At 37.5% G+C, this 24,832-nt stretch overlaps 1 protein-coding gene across 1 annotated transcript in view; it reads left to right on the top strand.

Annotated features, from left to right (window-relative positions):
* The window catches only part of KDM5A (lysine demethylase 5A), a 94,173-nt gene that overhangs the window by 61,541 nt on the left and 7,800 nt on the right, over positions 1-24,832 (top strand). Inside the window, exons 20-27 of the mRNA XM_032390704.1 lie at positions 2,921-3,059; positions 5,894-6,073; positions 6,652-6,813; positions 8,564-9,115; positions 9,484-9,627; positions 16,597-16,756; positions 18,080-18,300; positions 20,655-21,065. Coding sequence (XP_032246595.1) covers positions 2,921-3,059; positions 5,894-6,073; positions 6,652-6,813; positions 8,564-9,115; positions 9,484-9,627; positions 16,597-16,756; positions 18,080-18,300; positions 20,655-21,065 — 1,969 coding nt within the window. The remainder of the gene's footprint in view (positions 1-2,920; positions 3,060-5,893; positions 6,074-6,651; positions 6,814-8,563; positions 9,116-9,483; positions 9,628-16,596; positions 16,757-18,079; positions 18,301-20,654; positions 21,066-24,832) is intronic.

Raw genomic sequence — 24,832 nt, forward strand, 5'->3', positions numbered from 1 at the left:
GGTTGCAGTTGATAGGAGAAGCCTTAGATAATTCAGTGAACACAGTTCTGTTTAACCAAGAAAAGGCTGCATATATTTTTGCTGGATATTTTGCTCTCTAGTTATCATGGAGAATATGTACTAAAATGTATCCATAGCTTTTTGTTTGAAACCTTCAAATTACTCTGTGTCTTCAGATTCATGACAGTTCCAGGAGCATATTAAATGGGAAAAGATAAATAACTTTGGAATACAAAACCATGATTTGATATACCTGATGCAACTTATTGTAGTCTACAGAATGAGATTTTGTTGGTAGTAATATTTGAAAACTTACTTTCTCTCATTTTTACACATTTAATCAATCACTAAGTTTTAATGAGTTTGCCTCCAAAATGTCTTTCGTATCTGTCTTTTTCAATTTCATTGTCACTGACCTAGTTATGGTGCTCTTGTATTTTCCCTTAATCTTTGCAATTCAGTATTTATGGAGTACCTACTACATGCCAGGCACTATTTCTAAGTGCAATAAAGATAGTAGGGGAAAAGACCCACAATGTTCCTGCTGTAAAATAGAGCCAACGTTCTAGTGGGGAGAGACAGGTGAATAAGTGAGTGAACGAATGGATGAATGAATTTCAGATAATTGTCATGAAGAAAATATAATTAGTAAAGATATAGAGGGTGATAGGGTTTGGTGGGGATAGTGGAAAGTAGAACCTTTTGTTTTCTAACTTCTGTCAAAGTTAGCTTTCTGAAACACATCTATAATGTTCTTGGCCTCTTAGCATTGGTTAACACCTGACCACTATTTTCTCAGTATCCTCCTTCTTTGCTTTTGGCCTTCTCTCCCTGCCTCTCAAATAATGCCTTTCCTCAAGATTCTGGCCTAGACCACTTCTTTTTTCACTGTGTACATCTCCCTGGAAATTTCATCTAATATATTTCGTGGCTCCATTGGCCATCTTTATACTGATTAACTCCAAATTCTCATCTATAACATAGATATTCTTCATAGATACCATCTGCCTATTAGGTAGTTCCATTGAATGTCCTGTTGGTACCTCAAATTCCCCATATCCAGAATTGGATTCATTAACTCTTTCCCATCATCTCTTCCTTTCCTCCTTTTTTCTTTGAATTACACCTTTTTTTTTCCCTCCTTTAAACAAGCTTTGGAAATTAACTTTGACTTTTCCTTTCCATTTACATACCTTCAACCTCAGTTAACTACCAAGTCATGTTGATTATATTTCCTCAATGTTTATCACTTTCATTCTTCTTTGGGGGTGCTGTCACAGTTGGCCTAAATCATAGGCTCTGTGACCTCACCCTGTTCTCACCCATTCTCTACACTGCAACTAGTATTTTCCTAAAATACAGGTGTGGCTTTTTCACTCCCTTGGTTAGAGCCCTTCCCCTGGGGATGACATTTAGAGTCCTTCATCTGATTCATAAGACCATCTGTAATCTAGCCCCTTGCTTAAGGATCTAGCCTCATCCCTTGCCATTCTTCTTTGCATTCTATGTTCCAAGCGTAGTGATCCCCCTGCTTTCCTCAGATATGCCATGTTCTTTCTTGTCTCTGGACCTTCGCATGTGCTCATTTTATTCTCCTCTGGAACGGTCTTCCCTTCTGCCCATCCCCTATGGTGTACCACTACCCGGCCTCTGGTCCCAGCTTTCCTGACTCACTCCTATTCAAAAAGGATAAGAAGGCTTAGAAGTCACTTCTGGGAATCCTTCCGTCACCTGCCGAGTTAGTTCATGGTCCTCCTGCTGTATATGTTGATAGCATCTTACAGTGCTATGAATAATCCCCCTCTACTACCACAAGATTAAAACGTTTCATGAGGCAAGGTCTCTATCGCTCCTGTGTATTAATAATCTCCAGGACCTAGCACAATGCCTAGCACATAGTAGGATTCATGGATAATGAAACTGTTCCCACCCTCAGTAGCTTCCTATTGCTTCCATGGTAAAATTCATGGCTCTCGAGACCTCTTATATCTTTTTGCATCTTTCTTTCCTGTCAAATTCCCCTACTTCTTGCTCTTAACTCCTACCTCACCCCCGTCCTCACACCAGCTCCCATCTTAAACTGGACTACTAACTTATTTTTTTTTAAGATTTTAGTTTTTAAATTAAAAACTATATATAATCTCTACCCCCAAGTGGGGCTCGAAATCTTGACCCTGAAATCAAGAGCTACATGCTCTACCCACTGAGCCAGCCGGGTGCTCCGGGACCTCTAACTTATTTTTAAATGTTTCTTCATGTCTTTGTTCATTATATTCCTAGGTTTTTTTCCTTAACCTTTCACTTGAGAAAGTCACACTTCTTTAAGCCTCAGCTCAAAGCCCATCTCAGCTCCTTTAAGCAGAATTAATCACAACTTCCCATAGTGGTGAGCCTGTAGTGATTTGCTCTTCGTCCCCAGTACAAGTTTAATTCTTATCTTGTATTCTGATTTGTTGAGGATAGGTCTATTTTATTCATCTTTTAACTGGGTGGTATTGAATGTAGTTGAATTAAATGTACATGGTCAACATTACTGGACTTCTAGACTATTGCTTTCCACACTGCTGATATGCGTCTCTGACAATTTCAGATATTGTGGAGAACTAAAATAGATCCAGTTTAGTGTAGTGAAAAGAGCGAGGGATCTGAGACTCATTCTGAATCAGTATTTCAGCTGTGCCATTCACTGTATTAAATGACTTGGGGAAAATAATTGATTTTTGAGTTAAGGTTTTCTTATTTGTAAATTGGGAATAAAGGTAATAGCTGCTTTGCCTCCCTTATAGGATGTGGTAAGAACTAAATGAAATCATGTATATGAAATTTCTCTGCACATTCTAAAATGTTATTTAAATGTTGGTAGCAGTTTGACTTTTCCTCATGCATCTACCCTATCTTTGTGTGTGTTTTTTTTTTTAAGACCACGGCACAGCGTGGCAAGTTTAGAAAGCATAGTGAATGAAGCCAAGAACATTCCAGCCTTTCTACCCAATGTGTTGTCCCTGAAAGAAGCGTTACAAAAGGCTCGAGAATGGACAGCTAAAGTGGAAGCTATTCAGGTAAGGAGCCTCTTGAATTATCCCACCATTTGGGTAATGTTGTCTTACAGATGAATCCTTTAAGCCTTTAATTCTTTAGAATAGAATAACCATAATAAAATAATAGTACTTAAAATTCAGTTGTTCTTCCATCTGATTTTGTCATTCAAAATAAATATTACCTATTTAAATGTTACTTGTTTCTGTTGACTCCCTGCTATGAAAGATGACAGAATTAGCTATTTGTTTAACTCTTAGCAATAGGGAGTTTATTCCCTGCTGTATTCTTTGAATCTTTGCCATGTGTGCAAATAAATTTTAAAATAGGCAGAAAAAAGAAAATGAAATTAATATTTACTGAACACCGTAACACTCATGGTAGGTATTATTCTAGTTGTTTGGGAGTAGAAATGTGAGGGAAGGGTATAAAGACAGTACCCTGGCCCTCAGAAAGACATGTATTATATATTTTAATTTAAAACAATATATAATATTCCTCCTGAATTATAAAAACCTTGCAGCATTTTCAGTATTGAGGATGTACATACTCTTTATTGTAGAACTATATCCAAAGAAAATGAAACCAACTCTCTGCTGTCCCAAGAAAGAACATATTCTAGGTGTCAAGTTCTAATGACTTCTGTTTTAGTTTGTTTTCAGTTAACTTTTTCTGGGAGCTTCTTAGCTGCATTTTTCTATGCTATTTTAAAAATTATCTCTATTTTCCAAACTGAGGATTGCTGGAGGGGTGGTGGGTGGGTGGGGGGATAGGCTAAATGGATGATGGGCATTAAGGAGGGCATGGGTTGTGATGAGCACTGGGTGTTCTCTGTAAGTGATGAATCACTAAATTGTGTTCCTGAAACCAATACTACACTATATGTTAACTAACTTGAATTTAAATAAAATATTGGAAGAAAAAAAATTAATCTCTGTTTTCATCAGGACAGCTCCTCTGTTTCATCTTTAACCTATTTCAGTAGGTTGGTTGTCCTCAAATGTTTGATAACCCTTGGTTGGCTGTTAATTTATGACCACAAGACCAAGTCTACAAGTATAGATGGCTGTCTTGTGTTTCCTCTATAATTTTGAAGGACTTGCCCTCTGCCAAGCCCTCCCTTCAGTGGGGAGACTGACTCGTAGTTCTAAGTAAGTGGACAACTTCTGTTGACAGGCAGACTCTTCTTTAAGATACAGCGCTTGGGAGCAGGCTAAGTCAAGTCTTAGCCAGGAGGTCTTTCCTAGTCAAACAGCTATAGTTGGGTACAAGAAGGAGTAGTAGTAAACCTGGTATTTCTCAGCTGTATCTATTTGAGTTTTCTTTTCTCTTCCATTTCACTATTCTTTAATCCTAGTACCACAGTGATTTAATTATACCATTATAATATCTCTTAGGGCTAGAACCTTCCCATTATTATTATTATTATTATTAAAAATTCACTTAAGTTGGGGTGCCTGGTTGGCTCAGTCAGTGGAGTGTGTGACCCTTGACCTCGGGGTTGTGAGTTCAAGCCCCACATTGGGTGTGGAGCCTACTTTAAAAAAAAAAATCACTTAAGTTTTTTGCCTTTATTTTTCCACATGTTTCAGTGTAGCTTTCAAAATGAATTTATAGACAAATGAGTCAGTTAACAGGAAATAACCTTTTATTGGAATGTCTATTTATAGCATGTAACTATGCCTTTCCCTCATTCAGGGCTTCTGAGTAACAGTGAATGTTAAGGACATATATACAGTTTTTTACAGGAATGGTTATGTGTTCTGTCCGCCTGGAGATTCATCCAATCTAAGGTATCTGAATTACTGCCTGTTGGCTGCCAACCCACTTCGGGTGTTCTTGCCAAATCCCTGGAATGGATTACTTACTAACCCTCTCATCTCATATAATGATTTATTTAGTAAATTTACAGCAGTAATAGTTCTAAAGACTTCATTACATGGAAATACTGAACCATTGTGACTTAGGCAAATATCCGTTCTCATCTGTATTTATATAACATAAAATGGAGGTGGTTATCAGAAATAAAATACTGCTTTGTAGTTGTTGGAAAAGTTTGAAAGACTTTGAAATAGGCAAAAGAAATTACCGGATGTCCTTTTTGTGGAGTACTGGATGTTGTCTAGTGAACTCTCCAGGATTATCTCATTCTAGGAGTGTGTGCTGTAGATTTTCTTTGACCAGGCTATTTTACAGCTCTGTCAATTATTAAAAAATGATAGTAATACAAATGAATTATGTCCATAGAAAATTAAATTTATCTATAACAGAAAAATTTATTTCCCCATGGTAGAAAAGATGATTGAATTGTCCCATATGATATTAAATATCTGTTTCCATCTATTAGCAAATTTCTTGTCTCACTCCTGATTGTATTTATATATGTCTGTTCTTTCTTTTCTTTTTTTTTTTTTAAAGATTTATTTATTCATTTTAGAGAGAGTGTGTGTGTGAACAGGGGAGGGGCAGGGGAGAAGGAGAAGGGAAGCAGGCTCCCCGCTGAGCAGGGAGCTGGACGCTGGGCTTGATGTCCTAACCAGGAGATCATGACCTGAGCTGAAACCAAGAGTCGGACGCTCAACTGACTGAGCCACCCAGGTGCCCCCTATATGTCTGTTCTTTAGATTCTTTTGAACTGATTTTTACATCTTAACTGATTCCCTCATTAATTAATAAAAATCTTTGACAGTGTGAATTTACAGAATTTTTAAAAAGGACATTGGAAGCTCCAGGTTTAAAGAATAACATTTAATTAAAAACTTAACACTAAACTCTTTGTAAGATCTTCCGACCAATATCACGAGATAGACTCCATAAGAAAGTGCAAGTTGTGTGAGAATGCACTTTTGTTTTTCAGAGTGGCAGCAACTATGCTTACTTGGAGCAGCTGGAGAGCTTATCTGCTAAAGGGCGACCTATCCCTGTGCGCCTGGATGCGTTGCCCCAGGTAGAATCACAAGTAGCAGCTGCACGGGCATGGAGAGAACGGACCGGGCGGACCTTTCTTAAGAAGAATTCTAGCCATACCTTGTTGCAGGTAAAGAACAGTTGGTAATTTTGTAGGTAGGGGTTTTATTGGTGAGGGTTGTTTTCAGTTTATCTGGTCATGGTTATATAAGTGATTCCTATTAAGTGATAACAAATGTTGACTGGAAATCTGGATCCTTAGGCGGACTTATCTCCGGTTCATCTTGTACTGTGTCCAGATAAAGCAATCAGCCTGGATCTTATCTCTGTTACTAATGGATTCTGTCCTTGAAATATTTTATATTCGTTACCCTTTTCATCTTGAGCAGTTGAACATCCTAATAGTTAAAGGGCATAGGCTTTGGAGTAAGGTACTTTCATGTTGAGCACTGGCTCTCTAATTGCTAAGCCTGTGTGCTTGGGTAAGTTGTTTTCTTTCTGAACCTTAGTTTCCCCGGTTTGCGAAATACAGATGATACACCTACTATGCAGAGGGTTGTTGTAAGGATTGAGTTAGGTGTGTGTAGAAGGTACATAAGAAAGTGCCTAGGACAAGATGAGTGGTCAGTAAATGGTTCCTTTTTATTGTTTTCAGTTTTAAGATTTTTTTTTAAAACTAGAACTCAGTGTTTGGTTTTATTTTTGTAGGTGCTAAGTCCCCGGACTGACATTGGTATATACGGGAGTGGTAAAAACAGAAGGAAAAAAGTAAAAGAACTAATAGAAAAAGAAAAAGAAAAGGATCTGGACCTTGAGCCTCTGAGTGATCTGGAGGAAGGATTGGAGGAAACCAGAGATACAGCTATGGTGGTAAGAAATTATGTAATGCATTTTGAGTCTGCTTCATGAATACAAAATTCTGTGAAGATATTAGCAGATTCATTGGTTTTATGTTCTTAACTATTTTTATTTGTGTATACTTTATCTTTGGCTTTATAGTAAAATATTTCATTTTTTTATATTTGTAATAGAAGTTTATTAGTCTGCTCTCTCCCTAAAATTGTCTTTTCCATATCTCTTTTCTTTATTATTGTTTTAATAGTTGTCTAATATTCCATCAAATTGTCCATAGTTTAATACTTTTCTGATACATCAAATATTTTGATTATTACTAATGTTTGCTATTATGGATAATATAAAGTGAACTTCTTTATAAAGTCTTTTCCTTTTTTCAAATTATTTTCCTATACTTGGCTCTTAGGAATGTGATTACTGGGTTAGAATTTAATAGCATTTTGTGACATTTAATCCTGTGCTTTTAAAAGGAATTATATCCGTTTAATGATACCAGCTGCTATTTAAAATATCTCCTTTCTCTTAGTCTCATTCATAATATAGTGAGTGCTCAAGAAAATACTTGTAACTCATTAGAATGATGGGTATTTTTGGAGAGGAGGAGGAATGTGTGAAGATGACTAGGAGCCTGAGGATGTAAAGAGAAATAAAAAATGAGTTTAGGCTATATGTAACAGTAGTGAATTACGTACATTAAGTCACTTGATAACAGATGTTTCTGCCTACAAATGATCCTGGGTTTTTTGTTTTGTTTTGTTTTGTTTTAAGATGTATTTATTTGAGAGAGAGCATACGAATGCATGAGCGGGGCGGGGAGGGATAGAGGGAGAGAGTGGAGGGAAGCAGACTCCCCACATAGGGGGGAGCCTGATGCGGGGTTCGATCCCCTGACCCCAAGATCACAACCTTAGCTGAAGCCAAGAGCCGGATGCTAAACTGACTTAGCCACCCAGGCGCCCCCAAATGATCCTGTTTTGAGGCCAGTGGAAATGATTTATTAGCGAGCCAGCCTAACAAGTCAGTCTTGCCAGATGAATAGAACTGGAAATTATTTCAAAATTGTTTCAAAGTTACCACAGTTTGAAAAAGAAAATACACTGACAGTGTTCCTGATAACTAAATTGTTTACTTTTATTTATTTTTTTTGAAATGAGTTACATAAAACCTTGTTATAATTGGCCATCAGACTTTGTTGTTCTACTTCTACATGAGTTGGAGAGGCTGTTTAAAGAAAGAAATAAGAATTGATTTGTATAGAAGTCACCCCCAGGGAAGGAATTACAAGGGGATAGGGAAGTAATATTTATTGGGTGTTTACCTTGTGTGAGGCACCAAGTTAGGCACTTTCATGTGTTATCTTATTTAATCCTCAAAACAACAAAATGAGGTCGGTTGGTATCCTCATTTTTCAGAAAACAGATTCAGAAAACTTGTGCGCCAGATCAACCGTTGATAAGTACAAGTGCCAGGCTCTTTGCTCAGGTTGCTTGACTCCAAGGCATGTTATCTTTCTACTGCTCCCTACAGAAGAGTTCAAAGTACCCTACTGATATAAATTGTCCAAATATGGTAGCACTTTGCGCATTTCACAGATGAGGAATGTTTGCACCCAAATTATAGGAAATGATTGATAAATGTTTGTTTTTAAGGAAATACTTTGTTACAATGAGGGCGCAATGTGGAGATGATCCCTCAGCTCTGAGGATTTGGCATTTTTGGAATATTTTGCAGTGACTCTTTTTAATTAAATGTTTGTTGTATACAGGTGGCGGTTTTCAAAGAACGGGAGCAAAAAGAGATTGAAGCCATGCATTCCCTCAGAGCAGCCAACCTAGCCAAGATGACAATGGTGGACCGCATAGAAGAAGTAAAATTTTGCATTTGCCGCAAGACAGCCAGTGGGTTTATGCTACAGTGTGAGCTCTGCAAAGACTGGTTCCATAACAGCTGTGTTCCCCTTCCTAAATCAGGTTCCCAAAAAAAAGGGTCTAGCTGGCAGGCTAAAGAAGTAAAATTCCTTTGCCCTCTTTGTATGCGATCTCGAAGGCCAAGGTTAGAGACTATTCTCTCACTCCTGGTATCCCTTCAGAAGTTGCCTGTACGTTTGCCTGAAGGAGAGGCCCTGCAGTGTTTGACAGAACGAGCTATGAGTTGGCAAGATAGAGCACGGCAGGCCCTAGCCACAGATGAACTGTCCTCTGCCCTAGCGAAACTGTCTGTGTTGAGCCAGCGCATGGTGGAGCAGGCAGCTCGAGAAAAGACTGAGAAGATCATCAGTGCAGAACTCCAGAAAGCAGCTGCTAATCCAGACTTACAGGCAAGTTTAGGGTTTTCTTTTTTTATTTCATGGGATTATGTGTATAAATAGTAAATCAAATATATCTTACCAGGTGATTAGGAAAGCAACAGCAAGTTGCCAGCAGCTATGTTATCCATAACATCTTTCTGGATACACCTATAGGATTTTTTCGGGTATATACCTAGGTCATTTTAGTGAACCATTACCTGGAAATATCATTGAGATGGACCTTGGCATCATAACCAAATAATTTGATCGGTACTAACTGTTGAATTCTGTTGGCCACTTTGCAAGTTCATTACATTTAGGTGGTCTGAAGTGCACATTTATTACCCTTGTTTATTTAGTATGTCCCTTTGTTCATCTTGGAATTGTTTGTTGTTTAGGGACACTTACCTAGTTTCCAGCAATCTGCTTTTAACCGGGTGGTGAGCAGTGTATCTTCTTCCCCTCGACAAACGATGGACTATGATGATGAAGAAACAGATTCTGATGAAGATATCCGGGAGACATATGGCTATGACATGAAGGTAATTAATGGACAGGCATACCTGATCACTGGGCTTGTTAAAACTATTGAACACTGATGTTTGAAGCCTGAAAGTAGAAGAGAAAGCTAATCTATTTATCCTGGGCTTATGGTGATAGCATTTTTTTCTAAGCCCCCAAAATATAGATAAAACAATTTTTTTTAAAGGATGGAATTTTTAAAAAATCTGTTTATTTTCTTCACCTTGTAACTCCTTATGACCTAAAGGGACTGGAAAAATTAGGCATTTAGATTACTGAAAGCTTTCATGGCTTATTTCAGTATTTTGTTTCCTTTGAGTTGTTAAAATCTGTATAGTTATGTTTTAAGAACCCATTCTAGCTGTGTTTCGATTCTTTTGCTCTGATCTCTCATCTGGATGGTGCTAGATAGAATGTCCTATTCAGAGATGAGTTATACTTGGGCCCATGTTTGAATTTGCAGAGTTACAGCTGCAGCTAGAACAAATTACCCTCAATGTGATTCTTTTTTTTTTTTTTTTTAAGATTTTATTTATTTGACAGAGAGAGACACAGTGAGAGAGGGAACACAAGCAGGGGGAGTGGGAGAGGGAGAAGCAGGCCCTGATGTGGGGCTCGATCCCAGGACCCTGGGATCATGACCTGAGCTCAGGGCAGACGCTTAACGACTGAGCCACCCAGGCACCCCCCCCCCCCCTTGTGCTCTTTTGATAATGACACTGCACTGGTTTTGGCAAGTTTGTTTTGTGTTGGATCCTGTTGGCCTTTTATTATTTTGTGTCAGGCCCAAGCCCTTTGTCTTTTACCTAGTAATAACGTGATCTAGGCAGAAACTCTGCCAGGTTACAGTTATTCCATTGATCTGTTTTATATCAGTCTTTGTTGAACTGTTTAGAATTTGTGTCTGTAACCAGACAGTTTATACTCTGATATGTGAAAAAGTGAGGGTGCATTTTTTCCCCCTACTCTTCCAACTACCTTTCCTGTGTCCTTTCAGTGTGCAAATCAGGTAGGTAAGCTCATTCTTAGAGCATGAATATCATCAGTATTAAAAAATGGTTAGGGGTACCTGGGTGGCTCAGTCGGTTAAGCATCTGCCTTCGGCTCAGGTCATGATCCCAGGGTCCTGGGATCGAGTCCCGCATCTGGCTCCCTGCTCCTTGGGAGCCTGCTTCTCCCTCTCCCACTCCCCCTGCTTGTGTTCCTTCTCTTGCTGTGTCTCTGTCAAATAAGTAAATAAAATCTTGAAAAAAAAAAACTCAACAAATATAAAATTAAAACCATCCATTATAGATGCTTATAAATTATCTGCTGTAAAATCTTTTTCTCAAGATAAAATTGATCTTGGGAATGTTTTAATGAGGGAATTTTTAGTTTTATGAATTAAAGACTTGAGCAAAGTTGAAACCAAGGTGAAGTTCTAAAGGAGCAGCTGAATGGGAATGCAGCCCATGCCACATATAAGTTAATTAGCTAATACTAGAATTGCTGGTTTACTGTGTTTAGAGGCTGTTGAGACCTGGGTTGCCTGGGTGGTTCTCTTTCTAGCACATTTAGTATCAGCCAGTACTCTAGAATTGGTAAACGGGGTGGACTTTGTTTGGAAGCATTTTGGAAACCTATGAAAACAAAATATCACAAGTATTACATGATTTTAGGGCTAGGGACCAAAACTGGTTTGATATGGTTGTATAGAGTAGTCTTTTTTTAATAAAATTTATATAGTGGTGTTAGCTTATGGGCTCTCCTTTGGTAGGGGGTACTTTATAATATGAATTAGGAATTTATAGTGTTAGCAATATATTTGACAGCTTGGTAATTCTTGACAAGTCAGGAAACAACAAATGTTGGTGAGGATGCGAAGAAAGGGGGACCCTCTTACACTGTTGGTGGGAATGCAAGCTGGTGCAGCCACTCTGGAAAACTGTATGGACATTCCTCAAGAAGTTAAAAATAGAGCTGCCCTACAACCCAGCAATTGCAATACTAGGTGTTTACCCCAAAGATATAAGTGTAGTGACCCAAAGTGTTTTGTTTTTTTTTTTTTTTTTAAAGATTTTATTTATTTATTTGAGAGAGAGAGAATGAGAGAGAGCACATGAGAGGGGGGAGGGTCAGAGGGAGAAGCAGACTCCCTGCCGAGCAGGGAGCCCAATGCAGGACTCGATCCAGGGAGTCCAGGATCATGACCTGAGCCGAAGGCAGTTGCTAAACCAACTGAGCCACCCAGGCGCCCCACCCAAAGTGTTTATAACAGCAATGTCCACAATAGCCAAACTGTGGAAAGAGCTGAGATGTCCATTGACAGATGAATGGATAAAGAAGATGTGGTATATATATATATATATACAATGGAATATTACTCAGTCATCAGAAAGAGTGAATACTAGCATTTACATCTGTGTGGATGGAACTGGAGGGTATTAAGCTGAGTGAAATAAGTCAGTCAGAGAAAGACAATTATCATACGGTTTCACTCATAAGTAGAATATAAGAAACAGCACAGAGGATCATAGGGAAGGGAGGGAAAACTGAATGAGAAGTCATCGGAGAGGGAGAAAAACCATGAGAGACTCTTAACTATAGGAAACAAACTGAGGGTTGCTGGAGGGGAAGAGGGTGGGGAAATGGGGTAATTGAGTGGTGGGCATTAAGGAGGGCCCATGATGTGATGAGCACTCGGTGTTATAGGCAGCTGATGAATTATTGAACTCTGCATCTGGAACTGATGATGTACTATATATTGGCTAATTGAATTTAAATTTTTTAAAAAAGGGTAATTCAAGGTCACATTTACCTTGATGTAGGTTAAAAATATTTAAAAAAACTAAAGTCTTGAGTATTTTCCCATAGAGCAAGCACTTACTGCATAATTAAAATTTTATTTGTTGATTTAGTTATAGTTAGTTTGGTGATTTTTCCCTTTGTATGATGTTCCCTGATTGTGACCATGAATTCATCTTTAAAATAGTTTGAATTTAGTGTCTTCGCTTGAGAGAGAGCCCCTTACCGGTTTAGGAAGAAGAGTAGGTAATTACATAGAAAAATAAAATCAGTCATTTGATCTTAGTTATCATAGCATTTAATTTGTGCTGTGCGTTGTTGGATTACTTCATTTGCATGTAATATCTTGTAATCACCACTGAATCACTGAGCAGCAATTCAGGAAAATCATTACTTAGGAAAATATATGTTTAATGAAGCAGAGTCTGTCATGGATCTTTTGCCTGTGTGCCTGGCATAACCTTTCATATACTCATATGATCATTTCCTTTTAAGGGATATTGTTTCCCTTTACTGAAACTCTATCCATATCACAGTTTGTATTTTGCAAATGCATGTATGTGCAGAATTGCACATCAGAAAGGAGGATATACAACAGTAGTAGCTGTTATCTTCCGGGAAGTTCTTTTTTGCAGCCCAGTAATTGCTTATTTTAAAAATGAGAAAGGCAAGTAAAACACTTAGATTCTTTTAGGTTTTCCTCTCCACCCTTTTTAATGCTTGGATGGCTTGAGCTTTGGTGGAAATTGAGTCAGTTTTGTCTGGGAGTTTAGTCCAGCATGATACCAGATAAGATAGAGTGACAGATCTGTATATAAAACACATTTCTCACAGAGAGGACATTCTACCTTTCCTGTATATTTGCCATTAATGGGACTGAACTGTAATTTTCCTCCCTAGGGAGAGTAGTTTGTTTAAGCTTGTTGTCAATTCTTCTACTTTCAGCCTATCTATTTCTTTATATTTAAAATGTGTCTCTTGAGGATAGCATATATAGTAGGGTCCTTTCTGGACTGTAATTCTGCATCTGTATGTATTTGTAAAATACTGTTGAGTCTTTTGTTTTTTGTGTTTTATTTATTTATTTTTATTTATTTATTTTTTTTTTAAAGATTTTATTTATTTATTTGAGACAGAGAGAATGAGAGAGAGAGAGAGAGCACATGAGAGGGGGGAGTGTCAGAGGGAGAAGCAGACTCCCCGCCGAGCAGGGAGCCCGATGCGGGACTCGATCCAGGGACTCCAGGATCATGACCTGAGCCGAAGGCAGTCGCTTAACCAACTGAGCCACCCAGGCGCCCTTGTGTTTTATTTTTTAAGTAGTATTATGATCTCTGTCTTTCAATTGTGGGTGTTTAGTCCATTTTCATTTAATGTAGTTGTTGACATGGTTGTGTTTAAGTTGATCATCTTGCTATTAATTTTTTAATCTCTTGTGTTTTCTTACTTTGTTGCTCTTTTCCTGCCTTCTTTGGGTTAATTGAAAAAAAATTTTAATGTTTGATTTTATTTCCTTTATTGACTTCTTGCCTTATACCTCTTTTTGTTTGTTTATGTATTTTCAGTGATTGTTCCAGGATTAACAATGTGTCTTTAACTTAGCAAAGTCAGTATTGTACATGTTCACTTTTCATGCTTCACCTTGGGGGAAGTAATTTTTTTTTTTTTTTTTTTTTTTTAACAAATCTCTTTTTAGGTATCATTATTTTCCGTCATTATTTTTTGATCACTGTCCTTTCTGTTTTGGAAGTTTAACAGAAAGTTCCCTGTATGAGTAACAATGAAATGAGTAGAGTCAAAGTCAGAAAAGACAATTCTAGTCCATGAGAAAAAGCATATGGGAACGAAAGTAGGAGAGAACTAAAGTACTCTTCCATCTCCTGCTTTTTAGGACTTAAATTCTTGAATAGGGAAGAAGACTATGAACTGCTATTCCTAAATTCTCAGTGAGTGGCATTGTCTTCCAGAATCCTCTTAATAAAACCTTTTAAGTATCCTATTTAATTAAGGATTATCTCATAATAATAGTAGATCTTCTCGTGCACCCCACCAAGAGAATCAGGTGTCACATTAGTCATGAAGCTGTTGGCTCCTCTCCTAACTCACACTTCTGTACTCTGCTTTGTGATACTGGGACTGGGGCTCTACACCAGGGGCTGGTAAACTTTCTCTGTAAAGTAATGTATATATGTCAGAACACATTAATATGCAATAATATATATTAACAGGGTATACGTATGTGCATGTGTATTCACACACAGACACACACACACAATAAAGCTTAGTAAATATTTTAGGTTTTGTAAGCCACATATGGTCCCTAGTGCATATTCTTTTTTTCCCCACAACTCCTTAAAAACAGACTATTCTTACCTCATACTCCATACAAAAAACGAGCTGCCAACTGGGTCACAGTATGCCAGCAAACTCCTGCTCTACACATTTGTTTCCCGCCTGCTGCCTTCCTTCTGCCAATAGAGGACATTAGGAAATATCAAAAGGCCTGAACAGTGAGAAGGGACATGATCTTTTCCTTGTTTTGTTTTCTGTGTGTATCATCTGAACTGCATGCTTTGTTTTTTTTTTTTTTTCCTTTTGCTTTTTTTAACTCGGGCAGTGGGAACTGGGTCTAGTTTGTAGCTGTTTTTTCACATTCCCGAAACCAACCACATCACGTTCCATTAGAGAGAGCAGAACTAACTGGCCAGCACTTCCTTCTCAGAGGTCTGGCTCCCACCTCTGCAGGGCCCCTTCTCTGAGCTTGTAGGTTCTAATAACCCCACTTCTTCCCTTTGTTACCTTAAACTCTAGGGTTGACAACTCTTTCTTGGTGTTAGCTCGGTGTTTCTGTTTTGTCTTTTCAAGCCTTTAATATACATCTAACCAGTTCACTTCATTAAGTTATCCTTGTTGAAATGCCTGTGATTTCTGCCTTCCTGATTGCATTCTACCATTAAAGCTGTACATGTGAGCTTCTGGAAACTAACTGCAGGGGAGAATCATCTTAGAACTAATTAGAGCTGTCAGAAGTGTATAATTTGAATATTGTCAGGCTCTTCATTGTATTAAGTAAGAACAATCGGTAAGTAAGAGCAATTGATAAGCTTCTAGGTTTGAAAACCTTTAGAGAGGACTAAATGATTTGTGTCCTTTCGATGTCACATCTAAACCTTTCTTCCCTTCCTAAGTCCATTTTAAGTGTCAAGGTTCTCTAACTTGTTGGGTATAGGAGTTTTTACGAGGTGTAGACTGAAGAAGGTAGATTATTTAATAGTAATTTTCTTTTAGGTTTGTTATCTCTATGGATTGTTTTTGAGATTTAGTCTTTCCCTTTTGGCTTAAAACTGTAGTCATTCCTGTCCCCCCACCCCCCCACCCCCCACTGTGGGCATTTTCTGTCTTATTTAATACTGTGCATTTAATTTTAAGGTCATATTTTTATTTATTTATTTTTTAATTTTATTTTTTTATTTAAATTCAATTACTTAACATATAATGTATTGGTTACAGAGGTGGAGTTCAGTGATTCATCAGTCTTAACATAATACCCAGTGCTCATTACATCACATGCCCTCAATGCCCATCACCCACATACCCCATCCCCCCACCCTCCTCTCCTCCAGCTACCCTGTTTGTTTCTTATGATAAGAGTCTCTTATGGTTTGTCTCCCTCTCTGATTTTGTCATGTTTTATTTTTTTCTTCTCTTCCCCTATGATCCTCTGTTTTGTTTCTTAAATTCCACATATGAGTGATATCATATGATAATTGCCTTTCTCTGATTGACTTATTTTGCTTAGCATAATACCCTCTGGTTCCATCCATGTGGTTGCAAATGGCAAAATTTCAGTGTTTTTTTTTTTAAAGATTTTATTTATTTATTTGACAGAGAGATAGAGAGCACAAGTAGGCAGAGTGGCAGCAGAGGGAGAGGGAGAAGCAGGCTCTCTGCTGAGCAGGGAGCCGGACGTGGGGCTCGATCCCAGGACCCCAGGATCATGACCTGAGCCAAAGGCAGCCGCTTAACCGACTGAGCCACCCAGGCGCCCCCAAAATTTCAATTTTTTTGATGGCTGAATAGTATTTCATTAAGGTCATATTTTTAGTATATTGCAGGCTTTAACCTGAAAGCGTGCATTTAGATCCTTGTCACAGGGTAAATGAAGTGGTTCTAATTCTGAATACCCCTCTTGGTTTCTTCCTCAGGACACAGCCAGTGTGAAGTCCTCCAGTAGTTTGGAACCCAATCTTTTTTGTGATGAAGAAATTCCCATCAAGTCTGAAGAGGTGGTTACTCACATGTGGACAGCGCCTTCATTCTGTGCAGAACATGCTTATTCTTCTGCTTCTAAGAGTTGTTCTCAAGGTATTACCTTTTAAAACAGTGTAAAGAAGATATACCTGAAACCAGTGATGAAAAACATTGTATTAATCAACGCTATGAACCCTTCTTTTTAAAATTTATTATTATTATTATTAAAGATTATTTATTTTAGAGAGAGAGACCGGGTGGGGCAGAGGGAGAGGGAGAGAGAATCTCAAGCAGACCTCATGCCAAGGGCAGAGCCTGACACGGGGCTCCATCTCACGACCCTGAGATCATGACCTGAGCCAAAACCAAGAGTCGGATGCTTAACCAGCTGTGCCACCCAGGCGCCCCAGACTATGAATCCCTCTTTAAATGTACATCCTGGCCATGAAATAATAGTAAAACCTAAAAATGCAATTTTTTTTTTTTTTTTTTTTTTTTTTTTTTAAAGATTTTATTTATTTATTTGAGAGAGAGAAAGCATGAGAGGGGGGAGGGTCAGAGGGAGAAGCAGACTCCCTGCCGAGCAGGGAGCCCGATGCGGGACTCGATCCTGGGACTCCAGGATCATGACCTGAGCTGAAGGCAGTCGCTTAACCAACTGAGCCACCCAGGCGCCCTAAAAATGCAATTTTGATTAGGAAAAGCTAAATCTCTGTATGCATTTTATGTTACTAGGTGGTAACCTAAAAAAAACTTACATGGAATTATTGAATCCTAATAAGAACTTTAGAGGCCCTCTAGTCCCATCTCTCTTTATATAAAATCTCTGATAAGCCTCTGTTTGTTCATTACCAGTTGTCGAGGAACTTGCTGCTTTTTGAGAATATTCATTCTTGTTTTAGAAAGTTTTAAGTGTTAGAAGTTCTTCCTTCCCTTGGTAGATAATTGCCCTCCTACGTCTACTTTGCTTTTCCCCAGTGAAAATACATCACACTGGTAGGTCACACGTCTGGGAAGTAAGGGGTGTTTCTCTTTTCATAGTAAAATTCACGATCTTATGGACTAGCAAATTACTGTTGGTTTATTATGGGCAGCTCATGTGCTTAATCTTTTGGTCCCCTCTAAAATGGAGAGAGAATAGATTAAGAGATTCTTTCCCATTCTCCTTCCACTATTCAGTCACAGAATAAAGAATCAATAAGAAACCAGGTTTTTACTCTTAACCAATTTTTTAGAGTGGGCATTAGAATTCTAGATCTTTTTGTTTTGTATTTTTTGAAGATTTCCTTTTCACTTTCATATGGATATAGTGAATTCAGGTATCTAAAGTAAGTATTGGAGGAGAAGGGACCATTCCCTTAAATATTTACTTTGGAAACATTATGTTTTTTCCATAGTTTTCATTTTTTTTGTTTTGTCTTATATTTTATTGGAAAGGTTCTAGCACCCCAAGGAAACAACCTCGGAAGAGTCCTTTGGTGCCCCGAAGTTTGGAACCTCCAGTGTTAGAGTTGTCACCTGGAGCTAAAGCCCAGCTGGAAGAACTTATGATGGTTGGAGATCTCCTAGAAGTATCTCTGGATGAGACTCAACACATATGGCGGATTTTGCAGGCCACACATCTACCCTCTGAAGACAGATTTCTGCATATCATGGAGGCAAGATATAAAGCTTACTTAAACAGTGGTTTTAACATTTTAGAATGCCTTGGTTCTTTGGAGGTGCCACAAATGCCAGGATGGGAATGGCTGAGTGGGTAGTACTGTGGCTGTCCTTCTTTTCCATTAAGCCAAATGTAGTTCTGCTTTATGGTCTTATTGTGATTTTATGTAATATTTTGGGGAAAAAAAACCAAACACCATTTCCACTAAAAAGAAAGGAGGGTACTGAAAACTCCCAGTTTTTCTCTTAAGGAAGGAACAGCTTCCTTAGCCCATATTCCCACTGTTGAAAGGCCCAAAAAAAGAAGGCACAAGAAAATATAGTGGTTAAAAAAAAAAAAAAAAGCAAGGGAAGGGTTAAGTAGGGGAGGAGGGGGGCAACAAGAGGGAAGCGTTAAATAGAAAGCAGATTGGGGTGGGAGAGTCTACTACGTTCATATATTAATACTTAAATAGCAGTTTGCAGTTTATACAGTGTTTTTATATCCGTGATCTCATTCAACGCTCAGCATAAATAATCCTGGATGGGAGAGAGGAAAGGATAGACCTGTTTCTACATATGAAAAAATTAAGGGTCAGAGAGGTGGAAACTTCCCTAGGTCAGACATTTGGTAAAAACAGAGAGACCTGGATTCCAACTCTGGCTTTTGACTCCTAGTATTCTTTACATTATTCTTTTGCATTACTTATTTTCATGCAGTGGAATGATACAGTGTCACTCACAGTTGATATAGATACACTGGGCAGATGATAGTTGGCTTTTGGTTTGGAATTCAGATCAAAGGTAGCCTGATTTAGATAGTGTTTTCCAAAATACAAAGGGTTTTCTTCACATCCATTATCTCATCTGATCCTCTTTATTTTACACATAAGCAAACACAAACTATTGAGAAGGTAGATATATAGTTCGAGATATGATAGACTTAGGACATTTATAATGCAGTGTTCTGCTGCATTCTGCAGTTTCTTAGGTTCTTGTCAAAGATTTTTCAGTCTCAAATATGTCACAAAATGAATTCTCAGGTGGTATTTCTTAAGTAATTATCAAGCTTATGTTTTTCAGTATTTCTTTTTCTACCTCCTTGTTCTTCCTGTTGCTAGACATACTTTCACTATTAAAAATTTTTTTTTTTTTAATATTTTATTATTTATTTGACAGAGAGAGACACAGCGAGAGAGGGAACACAAGCAGGGGGAGTGGGAGAGGGAGAAACGGGCTTCCCGCGGAACAGGGAGCCTGATGCGGGGCTCGATCCCAGGACCCCAGGATCATGACCTGAGCCGAAGGCAGACGCTTAACGACTGAGCCACCAGGCGCCCCCACTATTAAAAATTTTTAATGCTGGGGCACCTGGGTGTCTCAGTAGGTTAAGCATCCTGACTCTTATTTTCAGCTCAGGTTGTGATCTCAGGGTTGTGGGATCCAGCACTGCACTAGGCTCCGTGCTCAGCAGGGAGTCTGCTTGGGATTCTGTCTCTCTACCCCTCCCCCCATTCGTATGTGCTCCCTCTGTCTCTCTCTCCCTCTCCCTCTCAAATAAATAAATAAAATCTTTCAAAAAATTAAATTTTTTTAATGTTTATTACATTGGCATATAGTAGAAATTGGAACAATATTAGAAAATTGAAAAATAAGGGTTTTTTTTACTTTGTCAAATCAGCTATTCTCTAGCCCTTGCCAAAGTCACTACATGTCTTTTGTAATGAGATCATGGATACAATTTTTTTGTTTTACCAACAATTTTAATCACTTCTTAGCCATCGGGAATTTATTGTGAGTTAATAAAGAACTGTAGTCATGGTAAGTGAAGACCAAGAAAGTTATTACATAATTCAGTGTACATTTAGTACTTTAGCTTTATATGTATGTTTCATCTCAATTAGATGTGCTACAGCACCATACTAATACAGGCTGACAATGATCTTTTTTCCCTAGTAAGCTAAAGTCACATGTTTTCTACAGGCTTGCCATTATTTTCTGTTTTCATTGAATATTATATTTGTTTTCTTAAAATGTCTTTAAAATATCCTAGAACATTTATTGTGGTATAATGTACCCAACATAAAATTTACCCTCTTAATCCATTTTAAGTATACAATTCACTTGTATTAATGACATTTACAGTGTTACACAAGTATTGCCACTGTCCATTTCCAGAACTTTTCAATCATCCCAAACCTCTGTACTCATTAAACAGTAAGTCCCATTTTCTCCTTCCCTCAGCCCCCAGTAACCACTCTTCTGCTTTCTGTCTCTATGAAGTTGTCTATTCAAGGTACCTCCTGCAAGAGAATAAAACTTTTTTTAAATGCCTTGCTTTAAAATTCTTTCTACTTTTATATTGTTGAAGGATGACAGCATGGAAGAGAAACCATTAAAAATAAAAGGAAAAGACTCTTCAGAGAAGAAACGGAAACGGAAGCTAGAAAAAGTAGAACAGCTTTTTGGAGAAGGAAAACAGAAGTCCAAGGAGTTAAAGAAAATGGATAAACCTAAGAAGAAGAAATTAAAACTAAGTGCAGAAAAATCAAAGGAGCTGAATAAACTGGCTAAGAAACTGGCAAAAGAAGAAGAGAGAAAGAAAAAGAAGGAGAAGGCTGCTGCAGCCAAAGCTGACCTTGTGAAAGAGACTACTGAGAAGAAGAGAGAGAAAAAGGTGCTGGACATCCCCTCAAAGTACGACTGGTCCGGAGCAGAGGAGTCCGATGACGAAAATGCTGTGTGCGCCGCACAGAACTGCCAGCGGCCCTGCAAGGACAAGGTGAGCTCTAACCGTGTACACCCCCGGGAGAGCAGCCAAGCAGCGGCGGGCGCGAGACAGAGGCCTGATGTCATGAGAATCTGGTTTTGATTCCAGGATTTGGGCTTCCAGCAGAATATGTTTTCTACAGTTTCTATAAACTGTTTTGAATTATGAGGCTCTTAGGTCAGTGTGCTTAATGGAAGAAATGTTGTGCTTTCAAAATCATGGACTTGGTGAACGTAACGAGACCAGAGCAGAGAGAAGCTGTGTGATAACCCTGGGTAGCAGTGCATTTCGTGTGTGGTTGGCATAGCCGGGTGCAGTGTAGTCCTTTAGTCCTTTTGCCTTCCCTGTACGGTGACTCAGAGAACTAAATACCTTGTCAGTTAGTTAGTCACAGTGGCCTCAAAATGTTCTGAGCCAGTATTTTAAGAGCTGTGGCAAATTGCATTACAATTTTTGTTCTAAAGACCTAAAAAATCTTCCCTTTTGGTCTGTGCTGTACCCACACTCAGGCCTATGTGCACTCTTCTAAATGGAGTAAGATTTTTTTCAAATACCTTGCAAAAAATAATTAGGACCTTTAAAGATATTATTTTAAAAGTTTCAGCCCTAAATTTTAAGTATAGTAATTATATAATGGCCATTCTTTAGGTAGTACTGACATTATGAACTTCTGAGAAAGATGGATAGACTTTATGAAAAATCCCAGTTCATTCAGTGACTGGAGATGTCTGTTATGGTTCCCATCAAGATTATTAGTAAATTCATAGTTTTAATTTTATTATGCTCATTATACCACTTGATATTTAAAATTTTAATACCTCCTCAATTTGAATATATGAACAGAATAAATATACTGCATCATTATTCCCTTACTTCATCCTCAGTCAAATACTTGTTAGAGCTTGAAGAGGTCACCTTGTCCAGGCTCTTCATTTTACAAATGATGAAACCAGGACTCAGTGAAGATAAATGATGTGACCAAAGTCATAGTGCTAAGTAGTGCAAAGCCAAAAGTAGAACCGTGGTTTCCTGGCTCCCGGACCAGGTTTTCACCACTAATATCCCCACCCCACCTATAATTAAGATGTAAGTACAAAAACACATTCCAAAACTAAATGACACTTACATTTAAATTATACTTATTGAATGTTTTCCACTCATTTTTGGAAAATGAATGTATTTTGGTAAGACACATATCCCCATAGTCTAACCTTCCAAGGACAATACCTATACATATTTTAGTGTGTTTCCTTCTAGTCCTTTTTCCATATAATTTTATATCATGTCATACTATCTACTCACTTTTGTATCTTTACTAATTAAATATGTTTCTGTTTTATAAACCTTTTAAAGTATTTTAGTAGCTACCTTATAAATATGTGTATGTATTTTTCTTTCATTTTGAATTTATTCTCATCTGAATTTGTCCATTAAAGAGGTTGATGAAAGGTTAACTGTTTCTCTTTGGGTACTGAAGTATTGGCAGCTTAGTGTTGGCAGAACCTTCTCCCTTTGTTTCTCTTTTAACTGATTTTATGGTAGTTTCAGACTGGCAGCAAGTAGTAGTGGTTCTTTTTCAAGCTTTCCTATCATCCTTCCTCTACAATGTTTATATCCATCATGAACCTTTTGCTTTCTCTTTTTTCACCTTTTCACTTAATAATCTTTCCCCTCTCCTCTGCTCAGCATTTTTAAATATCGCTCAGGTCATCTGTTACCTTCCTGTAGCATATAAACACTATAGGCAGTTTTTTTTTCCTCATCTGCTGTAAAATTGTTAAATTAACACATAACCCTGCATACTCTCGGGGTTATAAGAATAAGAGGAGATAACCTATATGAAAGCACTTGCTAACAAAATGCAGTGTTAAAATGTGATGGTTATTTTTAAGTGAGTCCTAAGATTTGCTCCTAACATTAAAGGTATTTTTTTAAAACCTGCAAAGTTGTCTTAATAACAAAGGGAGACTCAGCTGAACATTCAGAGAAAATGTCTGTTTCAAACTGTTAAAACATACTCAAAAGTGAGGAAGGTATGCCTTAACCTGTCATCATCCTACATAAAAGAAACTTAGTAAATGTTGTATTTCTATAATGTGTTTAATTTTAAACAAATTATTTCAGATTGTAAACATTTTGCCCATCGTTGCTGTTTTGCAATATTTATGGTTCTCCAAGTTTGTTCTCAGCACTAGTTTTACTAAATAAAAGGTATATTTCTTTAACTGCTTTGTAAAAGAATTTTACAACTTTCTCAATTTGAAGTATAGTATTTCTCTAAGAAAACCAATTGATGCATGACACACATCTTCAGAACAAAATAATGATAAGAAAAGCATGTTTTTAGAGAAGTCTGTGTCCTTTAAACACCATGCAGCAAAAAATAACTTCTAGGGTTCATTCATATTTAGGTAAATGTACATTTACCATTTTTCTAACTTACTATTATTTTTCCCCCAAAACGTGCAGATTGAGAAAACTTTGAAGGGCTACCTAAACATACCTAGGCTCAATTTCAGGATGTTTTAGAAAGAGAAAAGAAAAATATTATCAGAATAATGTTGTAAGGGGTTTAAAAAAAAAAAAAAAAAACTGTCTCTTCCATCATTATCAAATTAACTTCAAGGTGAAATTAATTTAAAAAATAATGAAGAAAAAATAAAATATTAAGAACTGTTTTCAAAAAACTAGTTTTAAGGTTCAGAATCTTTTTCTCCCTGAGGTCTGTCCCTTTCATCCAATCATACTGTTACCAAGAGTAAAACAAGTTAACTTGAAGGAGCAAATTCTTTCAAGCTAACATTTAAGTAACATTTTTTCCCCCTGTATTAGAATAAATAATCATCTTATTTAGGAAAATAGACTTTTTTCCCCCCTCTGCCTGTGGGCCTTTTCCTTACCCATTACTATTTCCATAAGAAGTTTGGGATGGTAGAGATTAAGTTTATAAACCTATGTCTCTCACATGTATTATTTGTTAGTTATTCTGATTTTAAAAGATTGTCATGGTGATGTCTCAGCCATGTGGAGATAGGTTAACCAACTGTTCCAATTTGCCTGGACTTTCCTAATTTTAGCACTGAAATTCCTGTGTCTTGGGAAATACCAATCTTGGGCTGGCTAGGAAGGTTGGTCACTTAATGTTGGAGAGCACCAAAAAATATACACAAGGATTCTGAACATTGTTAAATTGTACTTCATTGAGTAGATTGTTTTAATTTTTCATATCTGGTTTTTGCAAGGAACCTTGGTGCAGTAGAGATTGAATGCCAAAATAACAAAAGCTCCATGGGGGAACTAAGCTAAGAATATCACTGAATCTCCAGGCCTTCTTTTTTCCCCATTGCAGTAATACGCTCTGTGAAGTGAACAAGATGAAATATGCCAAATATTTTTAAGTGTAAATATGAAACCATATAGCAAAACATGAAATACCAAATTAATATTATTTCTTGTATTTAACATATTTCTCTTAAAATTTCCCCAAATCCAACTGGTAACCTATTTGTACTATACTTCTAAATCTCTTATCCATTAATATTTGAACAGCTCATAGCTGTGAAGTTTTTTAATAATTATTTTTGTGATTTGGTAAGTAGATCTCTCGAAGATAATGAAAGGGGAAGTGACTATTAGAACTTAATATGCAGTTAACCACATTCTGTCTTCTTGAGTCTTCAGGCCACTACATAGTCTGTTGCCCTGTGTCAAAATCATCAGTGGATTGAGTTGACATTCCAAACGTTAGTTTGCTTTATGATCCGGTGGGCCTTTTCAAA

This window comes from Phoca vitulina, unplaced genomic scaffold, assembly GCF_004348235.1.
Source record: "Phoca vitulina isolate PV1807 unplaced genomic scaffold, GSC_HSeal_1.0 scaffold59, whole genome shotgun sequence".
Classification (NCBI taxonomy): domain Eukaryota; kingdom Metazoa; phylum Chordata; class Mammalia; order Carnivora; family Phocidae; genus Phoca; species Phoca vitulina.